General features: G+C 41.2%; 1 protein-coding gene across 3 annotated transcripts in view; it reads left to right on the top strand.

Moving 5' to 3' along the window:
* The first annotated feature begins 706 nt into the window (after positions 1–706).
* Positions 707–18,157, top strand: part of epha3 (eph receptor A3) — a 95,614-nt gene continuing 78,163 nt past the window's right edge. For all 3 annotated transcript variants that reach the window (XM_080497844.1, XM_080497843.1, XM_080497842.1), the window contains exons 1-3: positions 707–844; positions 8,048–8,112; positions 15,709–16,369. In XM_080497844.1, coding sequence (XP_080353970.1) covers positions 751–844; positions 8,048–8,112; positions 15,709–16,369 — 820 coding nt within the window. In that variant the 5' untranslated portion in view covers positions 707–750. The remainder of the gene's footprint in view (positions 845–8,047; positions 8,113–15,708; positions 16,370–18,157) is intronic.

Here is an 18,157-nt window from a genome sequence, read left to right as displayed (position 1 = left end):
TAACTCAGTCATTTAATAACACACTGCTCTCAGAATGTTGACATTTATTGAAAAGTTATTCTTGGGTAATTTTTGATTTTAAAGTAAAAGAGCACTGAGAGTTGGAGAGTTTTATATCGTCCAACAGCACAACATTTTGGCTATTTTAATAAAGAAATTAGGGTCTTTATTATCCCAGAATTAACAGAATCTTTTACCAGCTTTCAAGTAGCCCTAACTTGACTTCTACTCATTTATTCTAACCATTCTAATTGTAATTGGGTCAAACTGAATCTACAGTCACAGGCTGTAAAGTTGGCATGTATTGTGTTCCTAGTCACACCAACATGATTTCTTTTTTCACGTGTAAAAGTGTTTAAGAGATGTTTTTTGTTACTGGTGAAAAGAACATATGGTGCAGCTTTTTGTTCACAGATAAATTTTGAATATTTCTCAGTCCCTGCTCTCCACTTGAGCGAGTCATGTTTCAGTGTCTGATTGACTCAGGCTGTAAAATTGTTGAATGGCTTGAGTTTGTCTTTGTCAAAAAAAAAAAAAAAAAATCATGCTCGAGGTTCCAGGATCCAAACTGACCTGTGATGAACTTGGGCGCTGTGCTGCTGCTGAACTGTCAGACTCTGTAGGACCCAGCGGAAAACTGCTCCAACCAGAGGGAGACGAAGCAAGAGAGAGGGAGAAAGCTGAGTGGAGAGAAGACGTTCCCAGATCAGTCAGTGGCTTCATGGAGTTATGTACCTCTGATCCACCGCCATGGATTGCAATCCGCGATCACTCCTTTTTATTTTACTTCTTTTATTGTCCTGCGTTGCGCCTGCGTTTCCCATCATCTACCCTCCTAATGAAGGTAAGGAAACTCTCAGGCTTCGGACATGTGAGAGCATGTATGTGTGCATGCATGTGCGTGTCAATGTGTGTCTGTATGTGTGTGTATGTGAGAGAGCGAACGGTGCGCTACTGCACTCATCGCGGACAGTGCCGTGCGCTCACAGCAGACTTGGTGTTCGAATTATTGGAACAACAACACGGCTATCCAAAGCGCACAAGAGGTACGCCATCGCATCTTTAACAAGCAACCAAAGGTCAATAAACTTAAGGGTAAAGCGAAATAAGACAGGTAGATATCGGACAATCTTAGTGAAGCGGGGTTAATAGTTGTTTAAATTGGGATGAATGAAGTGAGCTGAGCGGCGCGGCGCGGACGCACGCAGCTCCCAAAGCGCCCATGTGAAGCTGTTTCGGAGCGAAGAGATGTAAAGAAATTCTATCGTCTTGTGTTTCTGTGAGCGCTTAAATGTCTCTCTTTTATGCTGGAATCCATTTGGAGTAGACGCCCCAGTTACTGTTTGACTGTAAGTCTAACTCGATTTAAAGGCGATAAATAGAAGATGAGCACATTCGTATGGTGCGTAAAAACGCTTCTGGCTGTTTTTTTATGGTTCTGACCTCAATTAAAACTCGCAGGCGACTGTGACGGTCTTGTAAATTGTCCATCTTATTACCAAGTTGTTGGTTTTTTTTGTTGTTGTTTTTTTTAATAATATATGTGTGTATTACAGTACTTGTATACATGGCTTCAATTCCAAATTATGTAGTTTAGTAAGTTTCAGCCAGTTCTCGCTTGTTGGGGAAAGTCGGGTCACGCAGTCCAGTCACTTTCACGAACATGTGAAACGACGTATGAGAAAAGCCCCTATATTCATAGAGAAAAGTTTGATCAAGCCTCTCACGCAGGTCTAATGAAATAAGGTCTCACTGTGACACCTCGTGAAAAGTGTCTACGATAAAGCGCTTTCAGGGGAGGAAAAGTAAAGGAGAAAAGGCAAACGCGTGCTGAAGATGATGGTGACCAGTAACCCTTAACACACCACACGAGACAGAACAAATAATAGCTTATATCATGTAGCTTTCCCATCTCAGTGTCCCAATAGATAACCCTTAAGATTATTGCTTGTAACTACACAATACATATGAACAAGACAACGACACGAATCGTTTATTTCGCTTCAAGGGGAGTATATGAACACAAAGACAAAACAAAGTTTGTTAAAAGAAGTCAATAGATTTAAACCTTAATACCAAAGTAATTTAATCAATTTAAGACTTGCTTACGCTCATTCCATTACACGCTAATTAAATGTGTAGAGGCAGATAGAAAAACACAAGATGGGGAGCTTTTCTTTATTTCCCTGCCTTATAAAAGTGCATGAAAGCCAGTGAAGCAACTTCAGAGTGAAAGAAAAAAGTTTGGAAAATGTCAGGACAGTTGGTTTAGAGTAGATATCAGATGATCAAACTTTGTAAACTTAACATTTCTCACAATTAAAACTCAATGAGTGAACTCGTTAATATTGTCACTTAAATATTAAGTTTCACTCTGAACTTTGTCCAATACAGTTCAAGTTTCACCTTGAGACACATGAGTTTGTTTTATTTTTCACTTTTTCTTCTGCCGAAATTAACAAATGTCCCTTTCCTTCATTAAAATGTGCGTTTGCTCAGTTATATCTTAGTTAGGTCCCCAACTCCAAAGTCGCGCGAAGTTATCTCACCAGCTGTCAGTGTCACGCAATACACTGAATACGTTCTGATGCTTGAGGATAACAGACAGGAGTCAAAGGTACTGTAGGCCTGCTGCATAGCCTGGACCGTTTTAAACGCAGTTACACAGCCCATTTAAAGAAAAATCAGGCTGATAAACACTCCGAGCCCCGCAAAGGGAATAAAAAAAAACAATAAAACCACGCAAAATACACATCCACCTAAGAAAAAAATAAATAAATATATAGTGTGTGTGTGTGTGTGTGTGTGTGTGTGTGTGTGTGTGTGTGTGTGTGTGTGCGTGCGTGCGTGCGTGCGTGCGTGCGTGCGTGCGTGCGTGTGTGTGTAAAACAGCGAGAGACAGGCTTGTGCAATGTGTGTAGAAGAACGAGAAGAAATCAATATGAAGTTTGTTAGTTTAAAGCGACATTATTGATATTTTATATTAATTTAAATAAGAATACATCTGACTCGCATTCAGACAAATTCACCTTTTCATGTCATGTATAGATATACTGCCAGAGAGTGTCACTGTGGAGCTGCTGTGTCTTTTTTTGTCATATAGACAATGTGCACCAAAAATACGTAGACACAATCTGTTTTTAATCTGTACACTTTTTTTCCTGTTGTTCAGGAGTTTATTTATTTATATATGAAATAAAGCCTTGCCTGTGTCAAATCAGGATGTAGACCTGCGATCGCAATCAACTCATTCTCACGTTATCGTGATGCCAATTATGGCATGTATCACGGTGAAGTAAGAAAAACAGACAGAAACCACAAAAAAGTTCAAAGAAATATGGACAGCAAACAATCAAAAGTCACGTGCAGTTGATAAACTTGCTGATAACTTAACTCAAAAAGTAATTAAAGAAGACAGGACGCGCATTTTTTTATAGGCCTTCGCAAGTTTAGAACGAAAGTAACCGATCCTTAAAAAAATAGCACTATATTATTACAGTCGTTTTACTAATGCAGGACTGCAGATGGACTTTTTTTTCTTTTCATTTTTTAAAATTCAAGATGAGGGGCTCGTGATCAAACTTGACCACGCGCGTTGCGCATTATGAAGAAGGGTAAACAACTCACTTTAAAAGTCTGTGCGTAAATTTGCAAACGGAATTCTGAAATAATATCTCCTGTAAATCCACTGACAGGTTTGCTCAGCTCATATGAAAGTCATCAGTAAATTAGGAAATGACTCGAGAGGCCTTATTCTGGCAGCCTCCAATTCTGCACAACTTCTCACAGACTTAATAGATAAAACGCGTCAATTACTCAACAAGTAAAGGAAAAAAATATTTCCACGCAAAACAAACCTCAATTTTAAACGGGATGATAGCAAAGTGGTGTTATTATTTGCCTCCCTACTAATAAAAGCAGTCTCGCTGTATTCCGTTTAATCTTCCATCTCGGCACCGTGCCTCCACCAACAGTTGTGTTTTTCATTTGCTGTGTGGTTTTCATTAGGTCGTAATGATCGTGCGTAAAACTCCGAGGGGAAGTTTAAGGAAATAAAGAGCAAAGCCCTATAATATTCATCTCAGCTTTGAACAGACACGATGCGTCGTCTACTATTTAATTTTACATATTTAATATTATGAGAAAAAAAAGAAAAAGAATAAGCTGCGAGTGCGGCGTGTCCTTTTCGGCGGTGTAAGGTTGGCCCGCTGCGGGACGTCTGGGGGGCTTCGGGTATTTTTAGCCGGCGGGAGGGAGGCTTGGCCCGGGGAGCCCGGCGCGGGAGTCCCGCTGGGACGGATGAGGGTTCATGAGCGATCTTTACAGAGGTACTGGAAATGTGTGCAGCAATGAAAGAAACCCCCCTTTTCCTCCATATGTACCGAGGACCTATACTTAAATGGCCAGCCAAAGACGAAGAGTGTCATCAGTTTAATAGCATGTGATCTAGGCTTTGGAGTAAGGTGCAGGGATTTATTTTATTTTATTTTATTTTTATGGTGGATCTGTCTGTGTGTGGCTGTGTTTATATGTAGAAATCCGTGATTATACAGTATGTGTGCAGGATTGATGTGTGTGCCCTCATGCCAGTAATAAAAATCTTTGTGGCATGCACTGTATATATCAAGCATTATGTGAAAGAAAGAAAGAAAAGAATGGGGGCAGAGGGTTGGGCAAGCAGCAGCAACATCAGACAGAGCGACTCTGCTCTTGAATAATTCATAATAGGAGGTGAACACTTCACCCTTTAACACAGACACAAGTCGCCTTGCTTTGCCTGCACTGCGGCCTGCCAACCTCCACATGCACAGAGCAGCAAAGCCCAAAGCCTCCTTCACTTTGTTTGATGGGACGCATGAGAACATCACATGTCTATTCCACTGAACTCTACTGTAAAACAAGCCCTGCCCCGTGTTGACTCCAGAGTAGCATCACTGACTCATAACTTCCTCTTCTACATCTAATAATTGGATTATGTCAGCGGTCATTTGATTTCCAGTAATATCTGATCTGATTGGTGGAATTTAGTAAATATGAAATTGATCGTCCACCCACACATTGGTATTCTAAGTGATACTAGGTTAAAAGCTCAAGTAAAAAGTGAAGCCTTCCATCCATCAGGGTCTACTTATGGGTTTAACGGTGGCCTTGGTTTGCTTTATATATTGATTCACCTGTTTCCACCTCTGATGTTTTGCTGCCTCCCAGACAGGCTGGCTGAGTTTGCTATTAATACTCATAGTTCCCGTTTAGAGGCACTCCCTGATGGGGCAGGGTCTATATGCTTGGCTGAAGCTGGCGTGCTAACTGTGTGTGTGTGTGTGTGTGTGTGTGTGTGTGTGTGTGTGTGTGTGTGTGTGTGTGTGTGTGTGTGTGTGTGTGTGTGTGTGTGTGTGTGTGTGTGTGTGTGTGTGTGTGTGTGTGTGTGTGTGTGTGTGTGTGTGTGTGTGTGTGAGAGGGGGAGAGGGGGAGGGAGGGAGGGAGGGAAACTCAGCAAGTGTTTGTGTCTTCCTATTTTGTGCCTGCCTGCCTGAGAGCTCGTGTGCACGACCAGGCACATGTTTTAGTGAGAATCTTAAAAAAAAAAACTATTTGAGTGGGTACGTGCAAACACAGTATGTGTCTGTAAGATGTTTTAATTTCAAAAAGTGTGATGTGGGCATTTCAGTTTTGATACCTTTTGATACGTATCCAGAGCGTGATTCAATGTGTTTGCTCCTCTCGTTTCTTGGATGAGAAGGCATCTTTTGGTGTGATTTCTATGTTTGTGTGTGCGCTTGTGAAGGGTGTGTGCGTTTGTGTGCATGTGTGGGTGCTGATTTCTCTAGCCAAGTGCAGCTGGAGGGGGCTTTTTCCTCCTGCGATATGAGAGCTGTCTAATTTTCTGCTCTCAAATTCCCTCGCTCGGCTCAATTTGAGTGGTGGGCTCGGCTCGTTGAGAAATGTAAATTGGAAGCAATGGCCCTGGATACTGAGCTGCTATTATCTGACATGAACAGATAGCTTCATTAGACTCTAATAGGAATGTGTCTCCTGCCACTCAATGGCTGAGTTGGCTGAGTGATATAGCAAGGCTGCAGGACAGGTGAACCATAATTTGGTAGGATTTTTAGCCTTGAATATCATCATAAATCTCAAATGATGTGTCTCCCTGTACCTCTTTTTAAACCCCACTAAAATGGCTGATATTTATCCGAGTAGCTTGGGAAAATGTATCATTTGTTTTTATCATAACCTTTAATCTGAGATTGCAGTAATGAGAGATCACAACTCTTCTCAAATTTGGTTCACACTGCTCGTTCGAGGTCATTTCTGTTTGACTAAAATAGGTTCCACCGTGCCACAGCAGTCCCACAAATATTTTCTTTGCCATCCGGAGTGTACACTGTTGCTTACTGGAGGTTTGAACATGAGAATGCAGGGAGAATGTATTCCTCATATTTTCACAGAGTTACAGCTGCAGGGCTTGGCTGCACTGCTGCCTCACTTTGCTATATATGTGACATTCACTTGGGTAAAGTGTGTGTGTGAGTGTTCACTCGTCAGTGTAGCTGTGGACTGCTTTGCTTGCAAGAGGAAGAGCCCAAAAAAACATTATTTGTCCTCTTTTACTCCCCACATGGGCCATTTAGAGTTCATGCTTATGACAACAGCACCATGAAAATGTTCATATTTTAGACTGATTAGTCTGATTTGTTTGTTCTCAAGTGAAAATTAATTAAACATATGCCCCAACATGTACAAACAAGAATCATGTTCAACATAGTTGTAGCACTATTTATCACACTTCAGCCCACTAGAGATTTTTCAGTTATTCTTCACACTTCTCTCAGGCATCATGTTTTGTTTTTTTCTCACTTCGCCTCCGCTTTAAAAACAATGAAAAATATTTCAAATAATTTTACCATGCAAACAATTTATATGACAAGCACCAACAACAGTAGATTTTACTGTAGTTTATCAACAATCAAAATCTGGTACCAAAACTGCTTGTGACAGTTTTGTCGCTGAAGTGGGGCAGCCATTGACCATGGAGGTGACTCCACATTCCTCACTCACTATAGTGTTGTGAGCTATACTGACAGTTATGTATGATGAAAATCAGTCACCCCACAGCCATATGCTCAAAATAGAAAATGTTGTGGATCATTTTCTGTTTTCCTAGAAGATACTGAATAGCTGTTTGGTCAACAAATCAATAAATATCCGTCACCTGCTTATTTCACCTCATTTCTATTTCATTTATTTCTTTGAAATTGGCGAATGAAGAGGCTGCCACTTGTACAAAAGCGTGGCGTAGCATCTTATTGAAATGCTGATTACTTCACTACCCTGAAGTTCACAGTATGGAAGCTGTCTCACTCCACCAAAGCCTCAAGTTGCACCATCACATCATTGGAGTGCCTTGTCATATTTGTTTGGTCACATTCCCTGTATTTGACATGGATTTCCTCACTCTTCCTTCTTGATGTCTTTTGGAGAAAGAAAAAAAAAAAAAGGATTCCTGGCAGGACACACACTCCAAATTGCATTTCCACTTAATATAAATGGATTTATATTTTGGTTTCGGTGTGGCCAATTGAATTTCAGACCACTTCTGAAGCTGGTGATTGCATTTGAATTCAGATTCGATGCAGTTTTACTTAACCTGGTTTCAGTCCAATGTCCATGGAAAGGTAGAACAGGGTTCAGATGAGTTAAAAGCATGAGTCGGCAAGAATAACAATAGTTTCACTGTGGTTTCTGAAATGTTGGCTGTACTTAAGTTCAATACCTTCTCGGGAGATCTGCATCATTTGCCTGGCCCGCTTCTGCTTCAAGAGAAACAAAAAAAAAGAAAAGAAAGAAAACCGTCTTTTACTGTTAACATGGGATGGGCACATGTGTGTGAGTGTGCGTGTGTGGCAGCTGAGTAAATAGAGTCATGATCAGTGTTCGAGGTTGGTGATCCCTCCTGCGGGATTAGAAAGAGGCTAATTGGGGCTAACAAGGACTAGACACTCATATGTTGTCTTTGTTTTTCCTCTTTTTTTCCCCCTCACCACAGTCAACCTGTTAGACTCTAAAGCGAGCCAAGGGGAGTTAGGATGGATTTCCTACCCATCGCATGGGGTGAGTATCTTTTATCTCTACATTCGCTCACATCATGTTGGAATATGTTTACGTTTAGGAAAAGGAGCCTCTAACAGGAGCTAGATGTGGGGGGCAGCCATGAAATCTGGATTTTCGAACTCCTGTGGTTCTCACTGTCATATTGAACCAATGAGCCAAGTGCAGATTAACCCACTTTTTTTTTAGACGTTTTTTTGTCCATTCTCCGTCTCGCAGGTTAAAGGTTAAGTATTCAGAGCTTGCCATATGGTCAAGATGCTTAAGGGAGAATGTACTGCGTATATGTGTGAGTGTTTGTGTGTTTGTGTCCGTGTGTGTGTTTAAAGAAAGATTAAGGCATTAAAGGATTTTAGGTTGTAGCCACAAAAGCATCCACATAAGAATGTTGATAAGCTTGCAACCTCTTTGGTATATATTGCATCAACATTGTAGATAGCATTTTACTGCTGTTGCATGTAAACTTTGGAATTCCATTGTTAACATTTTGCTTGTTAATCCATTTGTTAAACACTCTGCACCACTTCATTCTGTGTCACATATGTAAATACATAAGCTTGTATCTTTTCAACACACATTTTTTCCTGTCTATTCTCCATGAAGGAGAAAAGAGACCATGCATACTCATTCTGTAATGACAAAAGTGAGTAGCATTCAATGTACATGTTTTTTTTTCCCAATCAAATCAAAATCTGCACATTTTTCATTCATACCATTTATTAAAATGTAACTGAATAGGTGAGGTGATTTTATGATAGAGACAGAAATGATACACCAACATCCCAAAGTTAAAGAAAAAAAAGTTTTGCAGTTTCTTCTACCAGTGTGTCTCTGTTACCAAACTTCAGTGGGCTCTCGCTCAGTGTTTATTTGTCTAACTGGTTAGACTACTGTGCCTCAGGGCTAGCCCACTCTCTCTCTCTCTCTCTCTCTTGCTCTCTCTCTCTCTCTCTCGCTCTCTCTCGCTCTCTCTCTCTGTCTCACGCACAGACGCACTTCCTGGTTTTTTCCTTTATTAAGTGTTAGAATTACTCCTTGGCAGTGGCTTAAGGTAATCCAGTCATTTGTTCCATGGAGCTGCCAAACCTTGTTTCCCTTGGCCATATAAAGTGCTGGCACCATGCAAACACTCCCAAGTTTCTTCATGGGTTTGAACCACAAGAAAAAAAGATGACCCAGAGACAAAACTGCATGTTGTTAAAAATGCATTTAGTCCGGAGACAACTGCAGGCTACACAATAATCGCGTGACCAATTGAAGGGTGAGATTGATGTTTTGCTGATAGAAGTTTTTCATGTGTGAACAACTAGGAAAAGGAAAATGCTCACTGATATCGGGCACTCCATCTAGCAGTGGACTCCGGAATGTGCAACAGAGGTTATGCAGTTTGCACAGCGATGTCTGTTTTATTTCAAGATATTTACTTTGAGCAAGTTGAGATGAAAAGTGTGTGGTTATACAGTTCATCAAAAATGCTGCTGGAATAAAAGCCAATGTCATTCTTAAATGAAAATGACTGCAGAGAGAAATAGAAGAGAGTGCGGGGGGATCAAAAAAAGGGAGACAGACAGATGCAAGAGGGATGAAAGAGGGTGAAGAAGAGAGAGAGGGAAGAGGATGCGGAAAACTCAAAGACAGACACAGAGAGAGATATTGCTGATGATCAAGTCCTCAAGGTGAATCATCTGTAATTACTCACGTCATCCACTGACTGCGCTCCGATAAGCAGCGTGCCCTGGGAGACCGCTGCTCACAAATGATTTCTCATAATGTGGCAGTGGCACTGAGCGCCCCCCCCCACGCTCACACATACACAAACACTCACTCACACTGATGGAGAGGCCGAAGCTATTGGCCTACCGAGACACAACGGGCTCTGGTCAGAACAAATTAAGAGCTTAGCCTCACTAGGATGCTCACTCCAGAGCCACCGACTGGACTGATGAGTGTGTGTCTGCGTGTTTGAGTGCGTGTGATCCAGATATACTGTTATCTGTCTGGGAGGCCGGCTGATTGCTTAGCAGTGTCCAGGGGGCTTAGCCCATCACTAAAGAGTGTTAAAGATTACATTCTTGCATGCTTTGAAAGCATTCTTCAACAACAAACCAACACCCAAGACACTGTCTGTGCATACAAAATAGAATTAATGGGGGTCTACAAAGTGAAGGCTGCTCTTCATAGAAGTAAGAATAGAATGGCATCGCTGTCTTTATCAGGAACTTGGTATATATGGCATTGACAGTTTTAGAAAATAAAGTGTCTGCAGTATTGTGAGACTTGTGCCACTATTGGAGTCAATAGGACTTCTATTTTACACTTTTTCCATGTTCAGCATAAATGAACCCTGTTAGGCTTCAAAATATAATGTTATACTAGTTTATTGTTAAATAATGGCAACAATGGTATTGACTGAACCTTTCTATCATGATGAAGAAGCTTGACATTTGTAGAAAACCCAGTGTCTCTCACCAACACACATTTGGTCTTCACATTTTAATTACTGAGCCCTCCAGTTTTGCTGGCTTACCTTCTCTCTTTTCACCCGCTGAGTTTGAACTTATTTTAGTCACCCAATGGCTTTGAAAGCCCCCTTGTGTCCGCCCCATCTGCAAAATCTGCTTGACCAGCATAAACTCCAGACTCTCTCTCCCAAAAAGTAGTGAGTGCTGGGGAAAAGCCAATCCATAAACAAGGATTAGCAGGGCTGAGAAGAGACCAAAGATGAGGAGAGGGTATAAAATGTGTCAAATTAAGTTGTTCCCTTTTTTTCTTTTAACCAGCTGTCTTTAACCCTCATATATGCAGGATAAAAACATACTGTATGTGAAATTGAAGGTTATATGAGCACATGGAATACTCCTTGGCAGCATGGTGAAGCTGAGAAACTAAGATCTGATCAATATTTTTCAAATATACCTTCAAATAACTACATGTTTGGCTAGTCACTTGGGATATATATGCCATTAAGTCTTATAAATGCTTTGATGGTCTTGATCAGGTTAAAAAATTGTGTGGAGCTATGCTGTTGAATAAAAAGAAAACTTTCAATTCACCAAGAACACAGGGAGTCTTGCAGTTGAGCTGACCTATAGTGGCCAGAGATTTGTTTAATCAGCCACTCAGTCATGTGGCATTCATCTCACTTAAGCAAAACATGTGGCCGTTGCATTGCTGGTATTAAATACACACAATATGGTAGCTTCTGCATTTCCAGCACATTTTAGCAATTGCCTTGAGTGTTTTGCTTCTGAGCAAAGCAAAAACTGGGATAAGTAGTTTGAAGCCCTGAGCTGTTTGAGAACAAGCTTGAGGAAGAAGAAGAGGAGGTATGCAGCACACATTCAGGTTTCCCTTTTGCTAAGTCCAGCTGATGAAATGTCTTTTCACTGATATGCTGCAGTTGTTGAGCTTGTGACCCAGCTGACCTCTTTAGATCCCTGAACGCAATCCAGCTCTATGTTGGCTAAGAACATAGTAGCTTTTAAAGCCGCCTTTCTCCTGCAGTTAAACTGCAATGGACAGTTAAAAATACAGGATGAGTTACTTATTTTCTAAATCAAAAATTGAAGTGAAAAATCACCTTTTCCAGGCTTGGAATTTCATTATTTCAACAAGTCTTTTAAATTGTCATGCTAAATTTGTGAAACATATATTTGGGTTAATCTAAAATGCAGTCTTTGTCAATCTTGTTTTGTCAAACTCAAACAGTCAGGCTCTTAATGCACCGTTACCCTATACGGGTCTACAGGCCGGTCCATTAACTTCCATTGACCTGAATGCCTTTGAAGTAGCTGAAATGGTGTGCTGACTCGGTGACTCTGAGATGTGCCTGTTGCCGTAGCTATGTCTTGTGCATATCGAGTTACCACACTTCATTTTACTATCCCTTGAGTTGCTTCACCTACAGCACAGATCAGAGGAACCTGGGCCAAGATCGCACCAAACTGTGCCCCAGCTGTGACCATTAGGGGTCGTGGTCAGAGGTCACAAGGACCTCTGTAAGGGTCCCTGTGTTGTTATATATCAATTAGGGGGCAAGAGGAGGGGGCAGTTACACCCCCTGGTGAGAAGCTGATTTTAAACCTTTATTTACTCAGGGTGACGTACAGTTCCACATATTCACAGTAGGGAGTGACTCCGCTGGTGCCAAAGCCTGCACATATTATGGAAAGTGGAGAGAAAAAAAAAGAAAAACAAAACAGTGGCAGTGGTAGCAATATTATCTCTGAATTCAAATGACAGATTACCACTATGCAGTATGTATACTGACATTATGCAAAATAAAGCAATATGGTAGGGGGATGGCTAATTCCTGGTCTATGCTGCTTTCCAGTTTCGTCAGGTTTTGGGATTCTGAACTTTGTAGTGGCTGGAAACATTTTCAGAAAACAAAGGGTTGTAACGTTTCAGTTTATCACATCATTACAAGTCAGAAAACACTGTCGAAGCTAAAAGCTGTTCTTGTGCAACTTTTTTCAGAGTAAAGACAAAAAATATGCTACTACTCATTTAGCATTTCATACCGTAGAATATCTTACTCCCAGACAGAACCGTCTTTAAAAGTCCTTCAAATGATTCAAGAACCAGGAATAAAAACATTAAAATACTTTTACACTAGCATGTCATATACCCAGCTATCAGCAAGCAGAACTTGATGTCTGTCTTGAGGTCACCTTCATGAAACATGCCTAAAGAGGGCTGGTTCTTTCTTTACTTCTGCTCTGAAACATAAAAATCAGCTTGAAATTCCGAAATCCGAGGCAACTGAAACACAGCATTTTGTTCAAGGTTTCTTAATTCCATGAGTTATTGTTCGAATTTCACCACAGGACAAAGGAGATCGTCACTGCTCTTGAACCACTGTGCCTGGAGGTAGATCCAAATTTTCAGACATTCTCCTTTACTTAATCTTCCCTCTTGCTTTAAGGATACAGAAAACAAACCTGAGCAAGTGGAGTTAATTCCTTTGATATAATGTTTGGCGATGAGGAGGACCGGATCTGTCTCCCACATTTATTTTGGCTCAAACTTATTCAGCTTGAGTAATGTTCTATGAAACAAGATAGGGCTTATTAGGTGCATAGGTTTACACAAATCTGGATTTGATTTTACACCCTTTGTGTGTTTGTGTTTGGCAAACTTTGAATGTCTCCAAAAGACGGCTCTCAGTAAAAGCGAAGACAGTCCTCTGGCACAGTTTGTATCATATTGGTCGACATGAAGCAACTCTAAGCAAACACCAAGGCAAATAATTTCATGCAGAGAGATTAAAATATACTGACTCAACAGTGCAACATGTTCCCTCACAAATGCACATGTAAACAATATGAAATACAGACATTGCCATTTGCCAGCAGTGTGTCATCGAATAGAGTATCAGTTTCTTCAATGACGCAGCAGCCCAATTTATTATAGCGTTTCAGACAGTATGTGAACTTGTATATTGCTGTTAGTATTTATAGTAGATATAATCTATGCAATGACTCACAACAGAGCTCGATTCCTGGTTTGCTGCTTTAAATCCAAGCAAAAAATACACAATTTCTGTTGAAGCTGACGCATAATAGGATATATTATTTTTTATTAAAGTTGTGTAAATAGATTGTCTTATCAAACAGTGTCAACAGAGCCACTAATCATAGAGGCAGCCCTTACGTTCTCTCTGCTTTCACAATCTGTCCGCACACTTTTTTTTGCATGTCATCACATCATTTTTGAACTTCTATTTAAAGTCAAGCCGTTACTTGTGAGGTGAAATGTTAAGTTTAGCTTCACCTCTCTATATTCAGCCCAACTCAAATCTGCAGACATTTCCTTGTGTTTGTTAAACCAATCAAGAACTCGGTCTACACTGATGAATGAGGTGACGCCAAGGAAAGCATGACAGGGGAGACTAAACACCCGTGGAATCTCCCCCTTCGTTTTCCTTTCACTTTATCTCTCCCCTTTTTCTTCTTTCTTTCACTCCCACTCTTTTATTTTCTCCTGTTTCTCTGCCTCTTCCTCATTCTGCGGCTCTCTCAGGGGTGTTTCATTAACTTTCCTGTGAGATGAAAAGCGAGTGGCCATCCTTCAGCCTGAGAGCTCCTTGAACACCAGATACTCATAGATGTGGCTTACACCCACACACACACACACACACACACACACGCGCACACACACACACGGGCGCACACAAAACATGTAATAGAGAACCTGAACTTTCTCAGCTCGTCATTAATTTCTGTGTTCAGGCTGAAGGCACCTGCTGTGTTCGCCTGCTATGAAACTTTAAACACTTCGCTTAAGCCCGATGTGAATGTGAGTGTGCGTGTGTGAGACTGTGTGCTTGTGAATTTCGGTTTCTATAAAAGCTGTCTCGAACAAAGTGCTAATTTATTTCAAGAAGCATCCAGAAAAGTCTCTCTGTGTATCTCTAGCCATAAAGAAGGCAACACTCACTCAGGCAAATATCAATTTTGACTCTCATGTAGAGATAAACATAAGCAATGCGTCCATTTACATATCTGAATCCATCCATGCTAATGGCCGTCATTTCAACCACTATGAGCCCACTGTTTCAGGTGTTTATCCATCCATCGCCGCTCAGATTCATTCTCAATTTTACCAGTGCAGCAAAGTCAAAGCGCATGATCAATGAGTCTTCCCGCTGTGTTGATTTCAAAAGGAATGACCCCGCTTTCTTTTTCTCCTCTCCCCTCTCTTTTGCTTTCTCCCAGTGGAGGGAAAATGTAAGATAGACACGAACGTTCCTGGTATACTCTCACATCTGTCTCTACGTCGTAGATTCCTTTGTTTCATAGTGGATTCAGCACGTTTCTCTCAGTAGCAGTAGAACTGTGATGCAAATAACCAAGGCCGCAGCTTGAAAGTCCTCACTTTTAGAAAAAAAAACGTGCTAGTAAAAAGGGTGGAAAAAAAACACTACGAGGTTTTGTTAATATTTAACAGCAATTAAGCAACTTCACACAGATTTAGACAGATTGAGAAGGGAAATCGTACCTCATGGTTTTTCTCAAAGATATTTTCACAGCATGCAAATCCAGAGAATGTGGCTAAGGCAGCAAGTTTGCTTTTAATTAATTTGAGTAATTTACACGAGATCTGGTAGTGTGATTTTTCACCCTTAAGTGTTTATTAGATGCTTAGTATTCAGCAAGAGTGAATCTGGATGTAAATAATTCATCTCTAAATGCTTTCAGGGTGGAGATAACTTTATTTTCTCTCTCTGCTATCTTCCTCTCCTTTCCTCTTATTCCCTCTTCTGCTATTCCAAATCACACTTTCCCTTCTTCAACCTCCCACAATGTTTTTGCCCTTTCCTTCCCTTTGACCTTTTTTTAAAAATTTGTATCTCTTTTATTTTGCTTGATCTAATGTTATTTTTCCCATCTCTTTTATTATTCTACCTATTCTAAATCTATCTGCTCTACTGTGTCTTACTTTGCAATCCCCTCATTCCCCACCCCCCTACCTGCACTCCGTTATATCTCCCTTTCCCCCCCCCCTGTATCGGATTCTATGTTTCTCCTCTCTATTGCTCCTTCTGGTCTCCCTCTATTTCTGTTTTCGACCTCTCCTCCTCTTCATCTTTTCCAGTGGGAGGAGATCAGCGGGGTCGATGAGCACTACACTCCCATCAGGACCTTCCAGGTCTGCAATGTGATGGAATATAGCCAGAACAACTGGCTCCGCACCAACTGGATCTCCCGCCAGTCAGCCCAGAAGATCTACGTGGAGCTTAAGTTCACCCTGAGGGATTGCAACTCGATCCCGCTGGTCTTAGGCACCTGCAAGGAGACTTTCAACCTTCTGTACCTGGAGACAGATGACGACCAGGGCAGCCACTTTCGAGAGCACCAGTTCACCAAGATCGACACCATTGCTGCCGATGAGAGTTTTACCCAAACAGATCTTGGAGATCGTATCCTCAAGCTCAATACTGAGGTACGCGAGGTGGGGCCTCTGACCAAGAAAGGCTTCTACTTGGCATTCCAGGATGTGGGTGCTTGTGTAGCTTTAGTCTCGGTGAGGGTTTACTTTAAAAAGTGCCCATACACTGTGAGGAACCTGGCTTCCTTCCCGGACACAGTGCCCATGGACTCCCAGTCGCTGGTGGAGGTCAAAGGCTTGTGTGTCAATCACTCCAAAGAGGAAGAGCCCCCACGAATGTACTGCAGCACGGAGGGGGAGTGGCTCGTACCTATTGGGAAGTGTCTGTGTAACCCAGGATATGAAGAGAGGAGCAATACCTGCCAAAGTAAGATTTTTTTTACCTTATCGTTAATGTCTTTTACAAAGTATATTTTTGTACGAATGCACGTCTATGTCTTGTTTTCAACTATACTATGTCCGAACTAAAGCCCAGGCAATTCAACAAATTCCCATGGCTGATGTAAAGACGCTCACACCTCATATCTGTCAGACCCCAAAGCTTTAATCTTTGATCCCCAGCCTTCATGTGCATGTGTGTATGTTTGTGAATACACATTTTCTATGAGAGGACTCTTGAATGAACTCGGGTTTCCAAGGGTGTTTTTTGAGAAGTGAGTATATATACTTGTACACACAATTGTATTTCCACACATGTGCATGATGTGATTTTCAGATTTGCAAGCGACAGGATGCAGCATATAGTTGTTCTATGGTAATCTCCTCTGTGACACATCATTAGCTATGGGAAGATCTTACCCAGAGTAGCAGAGATGGGTCTGATAACTCAGAAGAAAGGAGTGGGCTGGAGTGGACGGTGAATAATGGAATAGTTGCGGTGATACTTGTGGGTGTTGTTGAAGACATGACTGAGTAGTCATTTTAGGTGGTTGCAAAAGTCAGAAAGTATCTGTATTGACTTGGCAAACGTTTCCTTTCATGACTTGTTTTTTCAGCCCGCTACACTATCATCACAGATTTTTGGAGAGGACTGTTTTTTGTTATTGCCAGCTGGTTATTGGAAAGAATAAAAATGTCAGAATGATTGCAGGCACTGAATGATTTTTTGGCTGCTGGTGCTACAGAACTGTGCTAGATCTTGTGGTTGACACATTGCTCTGGGAAACATCTCACGCCTCAGGGTCTTACTGGTATATGCAGGCAACTTGTTCATCTGTGTTTTTACTTGGATCTTTCGAGTTGTTCCCCAAATCCTTTCGCATAAACAGCTTTGTCAAAATAAAAGTGGATAATACAAGTTTTAAATCCCCTTCAGGTTCAAGCATCCAGTGGTTGCAAGGACAAAATAAAGCTTTAATCAAACAGTATGAGGAAGCTTTTAAGTCCATTCAGATTTCTTTTTTATGCATGATATACTCTCATTTTTTCAACAACTTTTATAATTTATTGATGTATATATTGCATTGTAAAGTGGGCCGTGCCATTTCGAAACACCATGTAGAGTGTTTAGCACAGAAGTATCCAATTTAATTTCCGTTTCATGACCAATGTGTATATTTCTTCAAACAATGCTCTGGTTGTGTTTGACCATTCAAAACAGAATAGAATAGAATATAGAATGATAGAAAGAGACTTAAGTCACAGCTGCATGCCCCATAAAATCTTAACATCTTTGTTTTGGGCTGTAACTGTGGTCCACGCCATTCGGTATGCGTTTCTTTTTTTTTATTTCAGCGAGCTCCTCTCTGCTTGGAAAGCCAGACACTGCATCCATTTCAAAGTAGCCACCCCTGCACTGCGGCTGTCCTGCAAGGGCTTTAAAGTTGAAACGGTTTTGAAATTTTAAAAGAGGAAGAAGTTGTTCTTTAGTGAACTCAGTGAGAGGTAGGTGATCCCAAACGCACCCAAATACATCAGGTCACTCTCCGTTTGAAGGTCGTGCCCAGCGTTAATTAAAGATCAAAGGCAGTTTCCCAGGTCAAGCTCCTGCTGTCGGGGCCAGGAGACGCTTGCTGGCCATGGACTCCAGATGAGCATCGCTCATTGTCCAGATGTAAGACTAAACTTTTCTGATGTTGCCAGAACAACCTGACACTGAACATCTGAATATAGGATCACAAGCACTGGTCACTGGTGGATAATATGAGGGAATAAA

Source organism: Blennius ocellaris (genome assembly GCF_963422515.1).
Source record: "Blennius ocellaris genome assembly, chromosome: 6".
NCBI classification, from domain to species: domain Eukaryota; kingdom Metazoa; phylum Chordata; class Actinopteri; order Blenniiformes; family Blenniidae; genus Blennius; species Blennius ocellaris.
Note: the sequence above shows the minus strand (reverse complement) of the source record. Positions and strands in the feature narration are given on the sequence as shown.